The sequence below is a fragment of the Vanacampus margaritifer genome, chromosome 11, assembly GCF_051991255.1.
Source record: "Vanacampus margaritifer isolate UIUO_Vmar chromosome 11, RoL_Vmar_1.0, whole genome shotgun sequence".
Lineage (NCBI taxonomy): Eukaryota > Metazoa > Chordata > Actinopteri > Syngnathiformes > Syngnathidae > Vanacampus > Vanacampus margaritifer.
In genome coordinates this window covers 2,398,354-2,415,035 of record NC_135442.1, presented here as the reverse complement: position 1 = coordinate 2,415,035, position 16,682 = coordinate 2,398,354, and the positions used below count along the sequence as shown (strand labels likewise).

The following is a 16,682-nucleotide window of genomic DNA, read 5'->3' as shown; positions in this document are numbered from 1 at the left end:
TTTTATAATCCATAAAATTGAGTTAAAAATAAAAAGATGTACTGTAAAAAAACGATAGTGATATTGATTTGTGTTGGTCATTTTTCTGCCACTAGATGGCATAATTGCATTTATAAGACGGTGACAGCTCAGTGCATTTTTTTCATATTAGAGCTATCTAATCTTTAACATGAAATAACTTGTGAAATTTTGCAACGTTTTTTAAATTTTAAAATACAGCTTGATCCCAGTCACCACAAATATATGCATTATTATTACATTTTCCAAGTAAGGGGCGATCATTAATTGTGCGTTAATAAAATTAGTGACGTTAAAGGAACTTTAAATTAACTCAAAATTAACAAATTTTGACACCACTAATTCATTCATTCATTTGTTCATTTATTTCAGGCAGCAATCAAAATCAACAGTATATCAATTTTCCAGAAATGACTCACCTAAACCTAGCCTGAAAAGGAGTGGGAGGAAGAAAAACGAAATGGATGTTTCAACACAAAATGGCTGACGTTCCGTGTCTTTTCGGAAGTAGCTTTCTCTGTGGGTCGACTCATGGTACACATTACTACCAAATTTCATGTTGCAAAGTGAAACAAACCGTCTTTTGAGGGACTGAATTTTAGTTTTCCATTTATGGAGGATGATGAACATGTGACCATGAATGCCAAAGTCAAATATAATCAGTTCACCCTATTTGGGAGTTTTTAGCAGGTTGTTTTGGGTCTTTGTGCTGTTGGAGGAGCCACGACTTGCAGATTTTTGACATCGCTCAGCAGATTTTTGTTTCACAATACGTTGAGAGTCTTGAGATTTCATGCACACTTTTAAGACACATTCAAAATACATTTTCCCATTTGTGTGTAAGAGACCCATTCGATAAATCTTCTGCCTCTGGAGTTTTGTTTTTTTTCCCCCGGAGGACAAAAGTGAACTTGACTTACAGTATAGTGAATAAGAAGTCTCTGTCTTCAGAGTCACGTTTTGGGAGAAAGCAGTTTCTTACATGGGCCGTTGTGTGATGCACACATATTTCCACAGCCTATTTGGGGTTTGGAAACACATTCTGGAATATTCCTCTCCTATCCACAACCCCCCCCCCCCCTCCCCCCTCCCCTACCTCTTACTCAGTCTCTTTCCCACAATGGCCATTTCATCACTGTTGGAGGTAAAACTTACAACTTGCAAAATGGCCAAAACGCAACATTTTTGCAAGCTAGCATTTATTCTGGTGAAAATGTTTTACATGATCTGTCTCAACAAAACAAGACTCACTATAGCAACCAGACGCGTGACATGAAATGTCTGTCATGACCCACACATAGTTTGCAAATTTGCAAAGCTGCTTTTTGAATGCTTATTGAATTTTTGATTATTGTTTGAAACATTAGCAATGAAAAGGCTCAACACATGAACGAGGACGTGAGCCCAGCGAAGGATCTGGATCGTTTTTCTTTTTTTTCTTTTTCTCTGCGTTTGATTCTCACTTTTGCTAATCAATGTGTTCAAATGAGGTGCAAAATAGAAATGTTGACCCACAAACTGCCAAACTGCTTATTTGGAGCCGTGGCAAAGCATCAGAATGTGATGATGATGATTTTGAAGATTCGCTATAAAAAGTTGCACAAGGGCCCGTTCATGACATCAGCAGAAGTTTCCATCTTTGAATGTTAACTAATGAATCTTACACTGTAAAAAAGAAAAAATATTGTTAAAAAAAACCACACACACACTCACAAAAAACTGTCATTTTCCGGCAGCTGGCGCACCAGAAAACAACTGAGATAACAGAAAATTACTTTCTCGTAAAAACATTTTTTTCCATAATTAAAGTACATTTTTTAACTAATTTTAACAAGATTGTATGTAATATAACAGTATATGACAAAACACATGACTAATAACTGTTGAAAAAAACTTGATTTTGGGTTTAAAATTGCAACAGTTTACTGTTAAGGTAATTCATTTATATAACATTTCCGTACATATACATATTGTTGGCAGTTGGCACTTTATCCTCCTCATTGAGCCACCTTATTAATATTGTGTATATTTTTATATTGTGTGTATATTCATTTATACTTTTTGTTCTCCTTTTAATGTAATGCTGCTCAGTTGCTGCTATTTCTTAATTGCCCTTAGGGGATAAAAAAAAAAGTTATATTGAATTGTATTTTAACAATCAATATAGTTTTTTTTTTGTAAAATAACAGAAATATTGCGTTTTTACAGTTACAGTGATTTCATGTTACTTTACATGTAAAATCAGAGTTTATTTTTGTAAATTAAATGATATTTATTAAATACAGAAAAAAAACTAAAATAAAAAGTAAAATTTTGTTATATTACAGTTTTTTTTTTTTACAGTGTAGATTAGCAGAACGGTACCGTCTTTGCATGTCAAAAGACAGTTGCTTGCCTCACTGTAATTTGTCATGATCTTGGAACTTGTACTTTGTACTGCAACACAACGTCTGATGATGCTAATCTTCCATTCGGAACGATCTACCTGTTGATTTAGCTGAGGGACAACTGCATGCAGCTTTTGTTGTAATGGCTAGCATGTCCATCCCAGGGTCCCTTCTGCATCTTCCCATCTTCCCACAAGGAAAGTGGACTCTGCAAAAGAGTTAAGTGCAGTTGGCTCCGGCTCGCTCCTCTGGTGGATCACGTCGAATTCTGCCAAGCAGCCTCCCACCATAAGCTCCCCAGACGCAACGATTCAACCGAACAATGCTCACCATTGAACGCTTACTGTGTGTGTTTAATTGACAGCTGGAGTCGATTAATGTTCAGGCCGGCGGCCATGACAACTACGCATAGCAAACGTAGCGTGTATGCTAACGAATGCAGCCGTCCTCTTCCTTCTTCCTTCCAGGAGAGCTTGCTGTCCTTAAAAGTCCCCCCCCCCCCCCTCCAGCTTTACAGATGTGACTCACTGCGCGCGCGCTCGTCTTTTCCACCATTCTGGTTTACCTTGAGATGTTAGAATTTCCATGGAATGACTTTGGCGTTCTCAACATCTGGAATTCATTTGGGCTCATCAGGCTTACAGTCGTATCCTTTCATTTCCCCTGAATATGCGACGCTGATTGGTTTTTCACAGTAATTGGGAAATAAAGCATGACATCAAAACGTATATCATACTTTGAACCGTGTGGTGTTGAAAACCTTCCATACAGTATATCCTCATATGTATAATCTTTGTTTTCACATTCACTTTAGAGAGGAGCAAGGTTATTTTTGTTAACGAAAACTAAAATTCCAAAAACTATTTCGTTAACGGAAAAAAAAAAACACGAAAATGCTTTTTAGAAAACTAACTGAAACTACAACTTATGTTTACAAAGCTAACTCAAACTAACTATAATTATAGCAAAAATGTATTTTTTTGGTTTTAGTCTTTGGCAATTAATTTAATGCATGAGCCTTTGGGGAATCTTTTAAATGTGATTTTAAGTATATTTATTTAACCGGCGAGGGGGCGTGGTTTCACCTCCCCACTTCCTGGATGTGAATGTAAAAAAAGAAAAGAGAAAAAAAAGTCACAAAGCCACTCTGAACAATGAATGACACTGTGTTTTCCTGCGAGGTGTATTTATTTCCAATCGGACCACCTGCCGGGCCAAGTTGATTTTTCAATAATTTGACTTTCTTGATTTAATTTTAATTGTCACACAGAAGTGATAGTGAGCAGTTAGCAGTAGCCAATAGAAAAGCACCTTCAGATGACGAAATGTAACGCTAGGTAAGAAATGAGTTACTTTTCTCAGGACGTAAGAAAATGGTCTATCCTCCCAAAAGAGGACACATTTTGTCACCCCTACTTCAAACCCCAGGTGCTAGCTAGCTAGCTCCCTGGCTAGCTCCCATGGTGCTCGTTTACCTGCTAAGGAGCCTGTGGGGGTTTGGGGAGGGGGTCTCGGGACTCAGAAAACCAGTCAATACTGAACCCCAAAAATAAGAATGTTGTGTTTTTTTTCATTGAGTATATCTACAATTGTTTAATATGTGCTTTGAAATTGGTATGTATTACTTTAGGAAATTACTCATAAAAATATATATATTTTTTTTTAGAGTTCATAATGGTTACAGTTTGGCACTGGAAGGACTGAATTGAAGTTGTGACTGTCTATGGTGGCTTGAAACTTGCAGACGTCGATGTAGTGAATGAGCGCACGGTTTGTGTCTCCTACTGATTGACAAAGCACATATGGCAGTGCGTAGTGTGTGAAAGCTTAAAGTGCACCGTCCTTCTGTTTCATATCAACAGATGTGTGCGCTGTAACTTACAATATAATTGGTCCTCGTCTCATTGTTCCCACCGAATCTGATATAACATTGAGACATGCACTCTCAGACTCCGACATTTGTCTCCAATGTTTACAAAACACTACAGACACTTATGTTCATGCTTTATGGTTATGTACTCCGGTTATGTATTTCTGGACTAAAGTCTTAGAAAAACTTTCCGCTATTTTGGACTGTAGGATACCTTTATCTCCAAACTTGTGTTTGCTAGGTGACCTAACAACAACTGACTTACCACATAAACAATTTCAATCTACACTTGTAGCCCTTACTATCGCAAAAAAAACAATTCTCGTTAACTGGAAAAATAAACAAACTCTGAATATCGACCAATGGTCTAACCTCCTCATAAATCACATTTTAATGGAAAAAATATCTGCCTCAAATAAAAACCAAATATCAAAATTTATAGAAACATGGTCTACGTATATAGAATTTTTTAACCTAATTCTGGTTACTTAATTCTGTCTGTTAGCGAGAGCCACTACATCGTGATAACTTACATTGATGTTTCTGCATTTGGCAATTTATTATTATATTATATTATTAGTATGGGATTTTTTTTAATGGGCTTTAGGTGAACTGATGAATACACACATGCTCGCACGCACGCACGCACACACACACACACACGCACATACACATACTCACCCACATACAAAAAAAAAAAATATATATATATATGTGTGTATATGTATATATATATGTATATATATTTAAAAAAAAAAACATTTATTAATTTTTTTTTAATTGATTTGTTTGTTTGTTTGTTTGTTTTTTTTTTTTTAAAAAAAGGAGAGCAATGATGATGTCAAATTGAATGAACAATACTGAGCTTTCCTGAGAAAGGAAAAAAAAAAAGAGACATGCACTCTCCTCCAAAAGTATTGAAGCGCTGAGACCAGTTTCTGCATTTTTGCTGTAGACTGAAAGAATTTGCAAGATTAGAATTTCATCTTTGAATTCCATGTGTTGATATCTGGATCGGACGCACAATTAAAAAGTTAGCAGGAAGTTTGATCACGGCTGTGATCAGTTATCAATTTTTTTTTTTTTTTTAAACTTGATGATTGGTGATTGGCTCCAAAAACCTGATCGCATAAAGCCTAATAAGGGTTAGGGTAAATTCCACACAATATTCCCACTTATAATATGAATGTACTTATTTGTAATATATAGTAAGTTCTCGACTGTTTGCGTTGTTTCCATATTCAGTTTATTTTTTTATTTTTTAGTATTTTCTGTAGACTTGAGGTGTCTGCTGGCCCACTGAAAACACTCAACCACTTTTGTGGGCTTTGGGTGCATGCTTTTGGACTTCATTGTTCTGAAGAATACAGGAACTTCCAGCCAAACTTTGATGTTTTACAGTGAGTTGCGCATTTTGTTTAAAAAAAAAAAAATCAATTGTGCGCGTGTACGTGCGCATGTTTGCGCTTGAGGCGGAAACTTTTATGAGCAACATTTACACAAGCAGATGTTTTACTAGGTGTGGAGGGAACGATGTTAATGAAAATGTTAAGGCTGCGGGTGGCCAAGAGGGGCCGAAAATACAGTTCGAAGTGCAAATGTGCTTGCTTTCTAAAATTAGCTCATTACAGCCGCCGTCTGGCCAAACCAAAGTTAGTGTAAAAAATAACAACTCACAGTTATTTATTACATTTTGCAATTTTGGGTCATAATCCTGAAAAAACATATGATGGTTTTGTTTCAAATCCTCGTAATCAGCTGGTGTGTGTGTTGGCTGTATAACAAGTTCAACCTCTCCTCGCGTGTGTGTTTGTGAGTGTGCGCGTGTGTTAGCCTGCAAGTAGCAAACAACTTGTTTCATGCTGTTTGACAAGCTACTCCATGACTGTTTTCCGCTTCCAGACCTGCAGCGCACTAGTGCTACTGTCCACTAGATTTTCTTTACAAAAATATGTTCTATTCAGCCCCAACAGGTCTAAAGACAGTATTTTGATTCATATGAACTAAGCAGCAAAATCTCCGTTTTTATCCATTTCAGGGGGCGGCCATTTTGTCACTTGCTGTCTTAAGAACGGACAAGAACGCGAGCAGTCGACAGCAAGTGTCAAAATGGCCACCTCTTGAAATACGTTTTTGGGAGTGAAGGAGAAAGTATTAAAAAAAATTGCATTCATACGTTTTGGGTTTGAATTACATCAAAGGAATTTGCTCCGAATTGCTACTTCAAACCAAAATGTCTGACTTCCTGTTACATTTCATGCGTAGATTTTTCAGACTTTCGTGTGTCCTGTCATGATAGATATGTCCACCAAAATTGGTATTGATTAGAGAAGCATGTGTTAAGGGACAATTTTTTTTCTAACTTTCAAATAATAATAATAATAATCATCTTAAATTTGAAAATTCAGTCTCCAAAGTCTATTTCGCTTAGAAACAGGAAATTTGATAGGTGTGTCAAACATGAGTAGATGCATCATAAACTCTATAAAAATAATTTAAAAAATAAATAAAAACAATTTTTAAAAAAAACTTGATTCTCACAAAAATATGCCTTTCATTCTCAAATAAAATAGCACTTAATTATGATAATAATACATCTTTTGTTCTTAAAAATATTAGAATATTAATGCAGGAAATGTCAGATTTATGTGATGATCTATTACAATCATATTGAAGCATTTAACTGTCCCAAAGCCAAACTAAGGAGGAGTAATTGGTTTGTTATGTTTGCTTTATTAGCCCCCGGTCCCCATATGCACTTTTTAAAATAGGGCTGGGTGGTTGTTGTTGTTTTTTTGTGAACCCCCAAGCTCCATTTAAGAACCACCAAACAAGACAACATGAAGAGAGCACATGGTTTGATATGTTCTGCAAAGCAAAAGCCCCACTTGAGATTCATTATGTCGTCTTGATCTAAATAGTATCCATATGTAAGAAAAACCTCTTCCTCGTTGGATGCGTGGAGGGAAACTTTGAAAGCATCCAAAAGCTATCAAATGGAGGTTTTCTCATAAAACCGCTGGATATCATCCACGTTGCGTAACGCACAAAGATCCTTTGAAAACGACGCCGGAACATCTCCGTTCCAGTCCAAAGGCTTACTTCACTAAATGTTTCATATAGTGTACGGAATTTGTGAGGCAGACTCGCTCGCGCTCATCTTTTTCAAGCGTTAGGCAATTGCTGTTGGTATCACGGTGTGTGTATATATGTACAAAGTGCATGTTTGGGTTCCCGTCCTGCCTTTTTGTAAACATCCAAAAGGAGGAGGACCGCGTGGTGCGCGTTTGCGTGCATGCAAGCCTGCGGAGCGGACGAGAAGAATGCAAAGGTTTCCTGCAATTATGGCTTCATCGCAACACTTTGTATTTCCTTGCCTCTCGATAATTAGCCGCAGCTCCTGCGTTAATAGGAACTCGGAGAGAGAGAGAGACAATCCGAGAGGCCATATCGGAGCCAATGCTTACTCTCGAGGGTCCCAATCTGACGACACAGGAAAACAGTCGAGCAAGACAAGGAGACGCCCAAACATCATTAAGTTAATTGGTCATGAGTAGACTTGCCAGAAAACTTTTTTTTTTAACTAAGACGTGTTAACACAAAACTGGGTAGATGTGTATCATAACAGGTCACATGAAAAATTGAAAGCAACAACGCATGAAATTAAACAGGAAGTCAGCCATTTTGTGTGGTAGCACAGCCATTTTGGGAAATCACAGCTACTTTGTTAGAAAGTTTGTTTGTTTTTTACCAATAAACACAACTCATTTTTAAATTTTTTTTCACAAACACGAATTTACTCACATTTTTAATATTAATGAAGTACTATGTTTGTCCTGCATATTAATTCCAAATCCACAAAAATATTAGTCCTACTGATATTGCAGTGTAGGCCAGTTTAGACCCAGAGTAGACACAACTAAGACATGTCTGCCATCTAGTGGTGATTGGTGACATTACAACTTAAAACTACAACTTTTTTGGTTGCCTTAAACATGTTCTCAGGATGGTGACCAAAAAAATCGGCCGCATGTTTAGTTAATCAGATCATTCAATCCTACCCCTGAAATGAAATTATTAATAAATTTAATATAACCAATATCTGGATCAGGTTTTCTGAAAACCTGAACAAAAAGAGAGAGGGATGAAATGAGAGAACTACGAATATTTTCTTGTGCAGCCATTTGAATTGTTTAATTTCTCAGTACCTAAAAAAAAAAAGCATTATACACTGACCTTGTCTTGGACTAAACATGTAAAAAAAAAAAAAAAAAAAAAGAAGCCTACAAGAAGATGTCCTTCCAAATTAGCCTTCCAAAGACCGCGTTGGTGTGTTGGACTCAGTCGTCAGGAAGACAAATGAGAAAACAGGATTTCTGGCCGGGGGTCCCGTGGCTCAAATTAGCCACTTTGAAAACATCAAGCAGTGAGCGAGAGAGAGGAAATTGGACTAACTACGTACGACGCTGACAATACACGTTGAACACTTTGATGTCTTTTTCAGTTGTGCTTTCTGCTGCCACATTAAATCCGAAGGATTTTTTCCACAAAGAAGGAAAGTTGAAATAAGTTAGAGGGTGATTCTCAACGATTTGTATGAATATCTCCTGTTTAACATGCATGACATGTGACTTGAGATTAAGCTTACACATGACCTCACCGTGCTGTCCATTTGATGCACGGTCCAAGTACGCTGCCCTCAAATACTGCATGTCAAATGAAAGAAGCTTGTTTTCCCCCCCCCCTCTCTTCTTTTTCTTCTTCTGGCCCCCTTGTTAACTAGACATGTGATTAGAATTGCTGACGGCCGCTGCTCATGTTAGCCCTGCAGTCAGTTGATTGTGCCTTGAGAGGAAAAACCCGCTTTGAGGCTCCGGGGTCCACAAGGTAAGCGACTTACACGATGTTTCCACATGTCAACATGTCCGTTTTTGCTCTGCTTTTTACATCCCCTTATGGCATGTGTTGTAGTTAAGAAATTCTGTCAAATTTTTATTTAAGCCTCATAATGCTCTGTAAACTACTGCTATATAATTTTACATTTTATATTTAATATACAGCTTTAAAAAAAACAACTGTTAAAGGTTTACTCAAAATATAATATAATAATAATATAATATAATATTATTATTATAATAATATATATTATAATATATAATAATAATAAATATATAAAAAATCTAAACATTTTCCCTCTAAAATTATTTTTAAATAAAACTTCTTTCTTTTTTTTAAATACACATATTTTTCTTTAAAATAATTGTTTCTTATATTGAAAATATTTTTTTTCACTTTAATTTTTTTATCTACACTGTCTATAACATTTTCACGATATAGAGCTTTTTGTCAATTTTTTTTTTATTGAAAATAAAATTGACAACAAACAATGAAAAAAATTACACTAAAACTATACAACTTTTGAGGGTGAAAATTCAATTTCCCCCCATTTTTCTTTATATTAGCCATCTCTTATTGAAAATGATTTTGTAGGCTACTGCTGTTTGGAAAATTGTATCTCACAAATGCATTAACACACCTAAAAAAATATATACAACTTTTAGAGTGAAATATAAATACATACTTTTTTGTATTACGTAAAATATTATTTTGTTTGAAATAAATATACACCACTTTTACTGAGAATTTTGTGTTTAGGAGCATTTTGGTTTGAAGCGTAGCCATTTTTGGACACATTCCAATATTCCTACTTTTGCAAACAAATGTTGAAAGGAGGGTGGTCCTAAACATCTCCTGTCCTTCCCAAGCTGCCGGTCAAATTGTCATTTTCAATGCATCCAATCCGTGTTTGCATGTGGAATCCTTTGACTTCTCCCTGAGAGTACTCCATTTAAAACTGTTCAATTGGATTTGTTATTGATATGCTGCATTTTGCGCTGTGCCTCAAGGTTAGCTGAAATGGATCTGTGTCGCTAATGCATTAGCCTAGCAAACAAATCAATTTGGTGTCTTCCTCTGTGGTTGTGCTATGATAAGCAGATCAATTGTTGCGGTTCAAATCCGCAGCAGCGCAACACTGATGGATTATTCTGTTTTCACTGGGTTTACGATCTGAACTCCATAGACCTCCTTTCATGTCTTACAGAACCCAAACAGGACCAATTCACAAGAATGTTGGGCGCCATGACGGGCAAGGAGCTGGATCTTTCCAAGCTCACCGACGACGAGGCCAAGCACGTGTGGCAAGTTGTTCAGCGAGATTTCGACCTCCGGAAGAAAGAGGAAGACAGGCTCGGGTAAGAAAGTTGAAACAAATGCACTTGCTGTTTTACCTTATCAAGTTCTGACAAGAAAAGTCTTGACTTGGAGTTCCTCATTCTGGAGGATTACCCTCCTCTCCAAATGTGGTGGCACAATTCTGTCAGTTTTTCAGTCATTTGTCAGTCATTTCTTAAATTGGCTCATTTTGCTTTAACAAGTTATTTTTTACTTAAAAATTAAATTGTCAGACAATATCATTCTGCTTATTTTAAGATACTTAATTATATTATTTAATCAAGCAGTTTTAAGTAGTGTGAGGCTTAAAACAAACATTTTCCTTTTTTTTTCTTCTTTTTTTTGGGCATAATCTAGTAGATGGGGTAAAAATAAATAATAAATAATAAATGATGAATAAATAATATATAATATATATATATATATATATATATATACTGTGTGTGTGTATATATATATATATACTGTGTGTGTGTATATATATATATATATATATATATATATATATATATATACTGTGTATGTATATATATATATATATATATATATATATATATATATATATATATATATATACTGTATATAATATAAAATAATAAATGGGGAAAAAAATGCAATCTAGCTCAAGTGGTTTGTTTAATTATATTTACTAAACTCATTTTTCCTCTTTTCAGTATCAGCTCAGTGGTCTAATGGTAGCGTGTCAACCCTCTGACTAGGAGGTTGCGGGTTCAATCCCTGCCTGGGTCATACCTAAGACAATAAAAATGTGACAGCCACTGGTCTAGAGCAAAAATAAAATAATCGGCCTCACCATTCCAATACTTTTGGAGGCGATTGTCCATTATTATCGATGTTTAACAATGAACATGATCTAACCAGTAGAAGCTGGAAACAAGAACAAAAAGACACGTGTAATTGTGTGACCTGAAGTGTGCTTTCAGAATTAAATTCTGGATGAGATTCTTCCATGAAAAAGCAGTAAAGCTCTTGTCAGACATTGTTTCATAATCTGAAAACTTGACTGCGAGTCCCAAATTGGATTCACATGTCTGATCAAAACGCCCTTTCCGCCCTCATATCGTCACATAATGCTCAAGTAGCGCCAGTTGACTTTTAAATAATACAGTAAGCGTCTAAAGTAGCAAATCTTTGGAAAGATTGATCGGGACGTCAGTTCAGTGAGCATCAAAGAAATCATTCGAGGCTTTCTGGACTTTTCTTTGGCTTTTTGTGGCGTCAAATTCCATCTTTGGTCTGCTTCAGCTGGTTACATAAAAAACGGTTGCGGAACACACGAGGATGAGATGTTCAAGATGCTTGTCAGATCAGAAATTGCATTTATTGATTTAGTTATGATTTCCTGCCGAGTTACATTCACTATCAAGAGGTCAAGTAACTTTGTTATTTCACCACAAGAGATTTGACACCAAATTACTCACATTATCAGTGTAATAACTATAAGACATTCCTGCCTGCTCCCAAAACAGTTTGGATTGGGAGACATTTTGCTGAGTGAAGTTCACACAATTTATCGTGTCCAGTTTTTCCACCAAATTTGTGCTGGTGTTGGGGACAAATGTTTTTCTCCTTCTCCTCCTCAGACTTGGGTCCTTGAGACTTTTTCCTGCGTCTTGTCATGACATTTCTCCACCTAATTTCCTGTCATGTCCAAAGTTCATAGGCTGGGTCCTTTGAAGGCTCCTCCTCCCTCTTGTAGCCTCCGTTGCCCGCATAAAATGTGGTGAATTTGAACATGCCAAATGTGTCTTATAACCAGAGGTAAGTAGAGTAGCCCAAAATTTTACAGTCATTTTACAGTAATTGTGGCGACCTTAGGTGGCAGTTTCTTAAAGCGAAAGCACCACCATCTCGTCATGCCTGCCAGTCTTCAACCAGGGCGGAAATGCTCCCACACAGTCAGGCAAGCGGAGCGCTTATGTGAAAATACAGTAAATCTAATGTATGAATGGGGCCCAAAATAGCGGAGTAAGAGTAGAGTTTCTTCTTCACACATCTACTCAATTAAAAGTAAAAAGAACTGTGTGGTAAAACTACTCTTGGAAGTAGATTTTTTTTATCAAAAAGCTACTCAAGTAAATGTAACAGAGTAAATGTAACTCGTTACTACCCACCTCTGCTTATAACTGATGTTTTAAGATTAGATACAAAAAAAAACCACACACACACACACATATTCTTCCATTTCAAAGTAAAGTCCGCCGAGTCTGAAAAGGTACCTCCATGTTTTAAGTGTAGAAGAAGAGCGGAGCAATGTAAGCTACTAAAGTGTGCTCCGAGGCGGCCTTCGCTCGTCTCCATGGAAACAAAAGCCAGATTTGAAAGCTGAATTCGAGTCGCAATTTGGAAGCCGTTTCTTTCAGGGGACGAGTTTTTTTCTTCTAACTTTGTTGAGGGTACTTCTTTTCGACGTTATTTTAAGACTGTGAAGAAGAAGCTGCCATTTGTTCCAACTGTTTTTCTTTTTACATGTCCTAAATGTTTATCAGGTTAGCACTGCATTCAACCATGCAATCATTCTCATCAACCGCATCAGGCTGGCATTTACTTTCCAAATCGTTTAACACTAATCCGAAAAACACCAGAAAGTTATTTGACCAGTCAAATTCATGACATGAACATGAAGTGGCATGAATAATAAAGCCAATCAGATACTGGCCAAAACCTAACGCTAGCCAAGTAAAGAATGGGAAAATCTCAGCCTGGAAACAAGATGTTGCTCACAAGCATGAATCTCATTTGAATAATCGACTCCCATTTTGTTTACTGGGTTTGTGCAGGATGTGATGTTTCGAATCAGGCTAGAATGACATGATTGGCCAGCAGCCAAAACCTGCTAAGGTTTAACGGGATATTAACAAAGTAGTTTATTCCGTTTAACCTATTGATCTGGGCAATGATCTAATGATTTGGCCCTAAAGGAAGGCTAAATGAAAAACAAGCATCCTTCCTGGCCAGATTCCACCACACAAGCCGATGTCTGATGTCTGGGACTATTTGCCTGTTTCTTCTTCTTCTTCTTCTTCTTCTTCTTTTTCTCTTCTTTTGGGGCCAGCATTTCAAATCATCAGCACAGTTTTGCCTCAGGTCATGCCACATTTGCTGAAAGCACTGAAGTCATTCATAAAAGAAGCATCGCCAAGTCACACTAAGGGAGAGGAAGGACGTGTTTGTTTGAGTAGGACTTTTGCTTGAATCCTGGAGACTTTTCAGTATAAAGCCTCACTGTGGTTCAAACAGCAACTTGCCACATGCGCGCTGCAGATATTTACTCAAAAGTATTTGCAAAGTTCAAATCATTTAAGTTGGCCGACACTGAACATTGTCACGGCCACATCTGGTTTTTTTTGAAAGCAACCTGGAAACTGAAAATGTCATCCTATAAATCGTTTGCTTCTTTGGTTCTCAAAGTAAGAGAAAAAGTTCAATAAATGAGAAATCAGATTTATTGATTTGTATTGTCTCTGTTTGTACCAAGTGCCTAGAGACAAGAACTTGCCACAATTAGGAACATCTCGCAAGTCACTTTGAGTCTTCATTGTTGTTATGAAACCAAGTCTCCATTTGAGGAGAATTAACACATTCAGAAAACAGAAATTCAGTCACATCCACCAGAATTTTGTCTCTAAAGACCATTTTAGTTAGCAGATGTGAGATTTGGTCAGCCTGTGAAACATGAGAAGACCCACAAAAAAAAGTCTCAAAAAGCAAAGGCTGAAAACACACCGGAAGTCTCAAGCTCAATCACGCTCACTGAAATTCTTTTAAAAATGTAGCCCCTGATGTCAGTTTTACATCATGTGAAATTTGGTAGACATGTTTATCATGAGTAGACCCACAAAAAAAGTCTCAAAAAGTCATGACCAAAAACCAAATGTCTGCCACTTTGGTTTGAAACCGACATCTTTAAGGCAATTGAACCGTTTTTCAGTGGTTCTTCCCCCCAAAAAAAGTAACTCTTCCTTGCTACTAAATGTTCTATTTTGCGTTGTTCTTCCTTCTTTAGGGAGCTCAAGACCAAGATTGAGCGAGAAGACTGTAAAAGAGAGATGCTGGGAGAGCGGGCCAATTTCACACAGTCTCACTGCATTCGCTGTCTGAAAGCCTTCAAGTTCCTGGTGAACAGCAAGCGCCAATGTTTGGATTGTCATCTGTCCATCTGCGGAACCTGCAGCCGTTACAACAAAAAGGAGCGCGGCTGGGTGTGTGATCCTTGTCACATGGCCAGGTAGGAAAGAGTGTCATGTTAAACCTTTTGCCGGGATAGAGTTTGATCGATTAGTGGACCTAAACCCAAGGGAAATAATTGGAAAATATCATTTGTTTGATTTGTGATATCGCTAAAATCATAAAAGCACAATGGATCTTTTGAAATGAAAATTTAAGCTGCAGGCACTCCTACCTGCTTTTTTTGTGGCTAATTCTTCCTCAAATAATCATCAAAAGTAGGCAATTTGCCCATCTGTCTAAGATACTTGCCATCGGCAAAGCCTCATCAAAACTTGGCACCACAAAAAGACTGCCAACTGAATATTGACGATCAATTAGGAGAGCTAAATATTTCACTTTCCTTTCTTTTCTTTGGTCCTTCCTCGGGTCTCCTGACGGCCTCACGACTCTGGCTGCAAGTGTTCGGTTTGGGTGAACGGTATGGGGATTTTTTTTAATAGTTTTTAGGTGAACTAATGAATACACACACACTTGCACGCACACACGCACATACACTTAATCACCCACATACAAAAAAAAATACAAAAATAAAATCGGTAAAATTACCGAATGAACAATACTGAGCTCTCCAGGAAAAATAAAAATTACATTTTATTTTATTTTTTTAAAAAAAGGACATCTAAATGATGGCGGTTTATTTGGCCAAATACCTTAGTTGGAGTTTGTCAAAGTCCAAATTCTGGAATTTGGTCCCAAATGACCATTTCAAACCACAATCTGTCTTGAGTGCGTTTTGGGTGGTCGTGTTCAGTTTTCCTTGGGGTTGGAGGGCCAACGTCACAAAGCTAACGAAGTCTGGTTAGTCTGCTGTATGTGCCAAATACATTTTGCAAGACTGCACAGCAAATATGTTCAACATGATTTCTGTTTTTTATCTCCATTCGCTTCCAAGGCTGATAAGATCAACCTCTTCAAAGTCTGGAAAGTGTAAAGCTCATTTCATATGATCGATTACACACCACAACCTTAACCAGCATCAAATTTGACTGCAACGGCAGCCAACAGTGCTTTCGGCCTTCTTCTGTTTACCAGTCATTCCATGTAGATTTTTTTTCCTTTTGTGTGTGTGTGTGTGTGTGTGATCTTGTTTTGTTACATAATGGGGCCAACATTTCGGCGGGTTGTGGGCCCCACCCGTCCATGTGGGGCCATTTTGCTGGGCCCCACAAGTTTAGACTTCTTTTTGAGGGTCAAGACTTGGTTTTAGAGTTTAAGGTTGAATTAGGTTATGGTTAAGGTTAGGGTAAGGAATAGGGGTAGGCAATCATTGTTGATGGTTGGGGTTAGGGGAAGAGGCTAAGAAATGCATTATGTCAATGAGATGGCCCCACAAAGACAGTAAAACAAACGTGTGTGTGTGTGTGTGCGTGCGAGTTTGTGTTCTTTAATTCACGTGAAACCTTTTATAAATCCTAGACCCTTCACCTTAACCGGATACTTCAGAGTCCCGCCAAAGTCGTGAAGTTGTCAGGAGATCAGAGGAAAGAAAGATAAAACAAAGTGAAATCCAACACCAACCATACACCACCTACCACCCACATAGTCACAAAACCAGAATCTTTCACCAACCCCAGAAAACATCTAGATTCCAACAGATTAAGGGAGACCCCAAGAAACCAGAGGAAAGACTAAATGAAGGAAGGGAGGAAGGATAGATGAAGCAGCGTGAGATCCACATCCCTGTAGATTTGTGACCCCGTGTCATTTCTCCAAAAGGGTCCTCAAGATTGGCACCCTGGAATGGTACCACAAGAACGTGCGGATGCGCTTTAAGCGTTTCGGCAGCGCCAACGTGATGCGATCGCTGTTCAAAAGACTCAGTGGAAAACACACATACTCTTCTGACGAGGATGATGATGATGATGATGATGATGATGCAAGTAAGTAATCAGTATCTATCCATTTTCTATTGCAATTGTCCT

General features: G+C 37.4%; 1 protein-coding gene across 6 annotated transcripts in view; it reads left to right on the top strand.

The window, feature by feature from the left end:
- mlphb (melanophilin b) overlaps positions 1-16,682 on the top strand; it is a 114,426-nt gene that overhangs the window by 82,721 nt on the left and 15,023 nt on the right. For 4 of the 6 annotated variants that reach the window (XM_077579896.1, XM_077579897.1, XM_077579898.1 and 1 more), the window contains 4 exons: positions 9,059-9,162; positions 10,379-10,529; positions 14,537-14,758; positions 16,477-16,640. In XM_077579896.1, coding sequence (XP_077436022.1) covers positions 10,405-10,529; positions 14,537-14,758; positions 16,477-16,640 — 511 coding nt within the window. In that variant the 5' untranslated portion in view covers positions 9,059-9,162; positions 10,379-10,404. The remainder of the gene's footprint in view (positions 1-9,058; positions 9,163-10,378; positions 10,530-14,536; positions 14,759-16,476; positions 16,641-16,682) is intronic. The other 2 variants (XM_077579900.1, XM_077579901.1) reach the window with 1 other exon arrangement.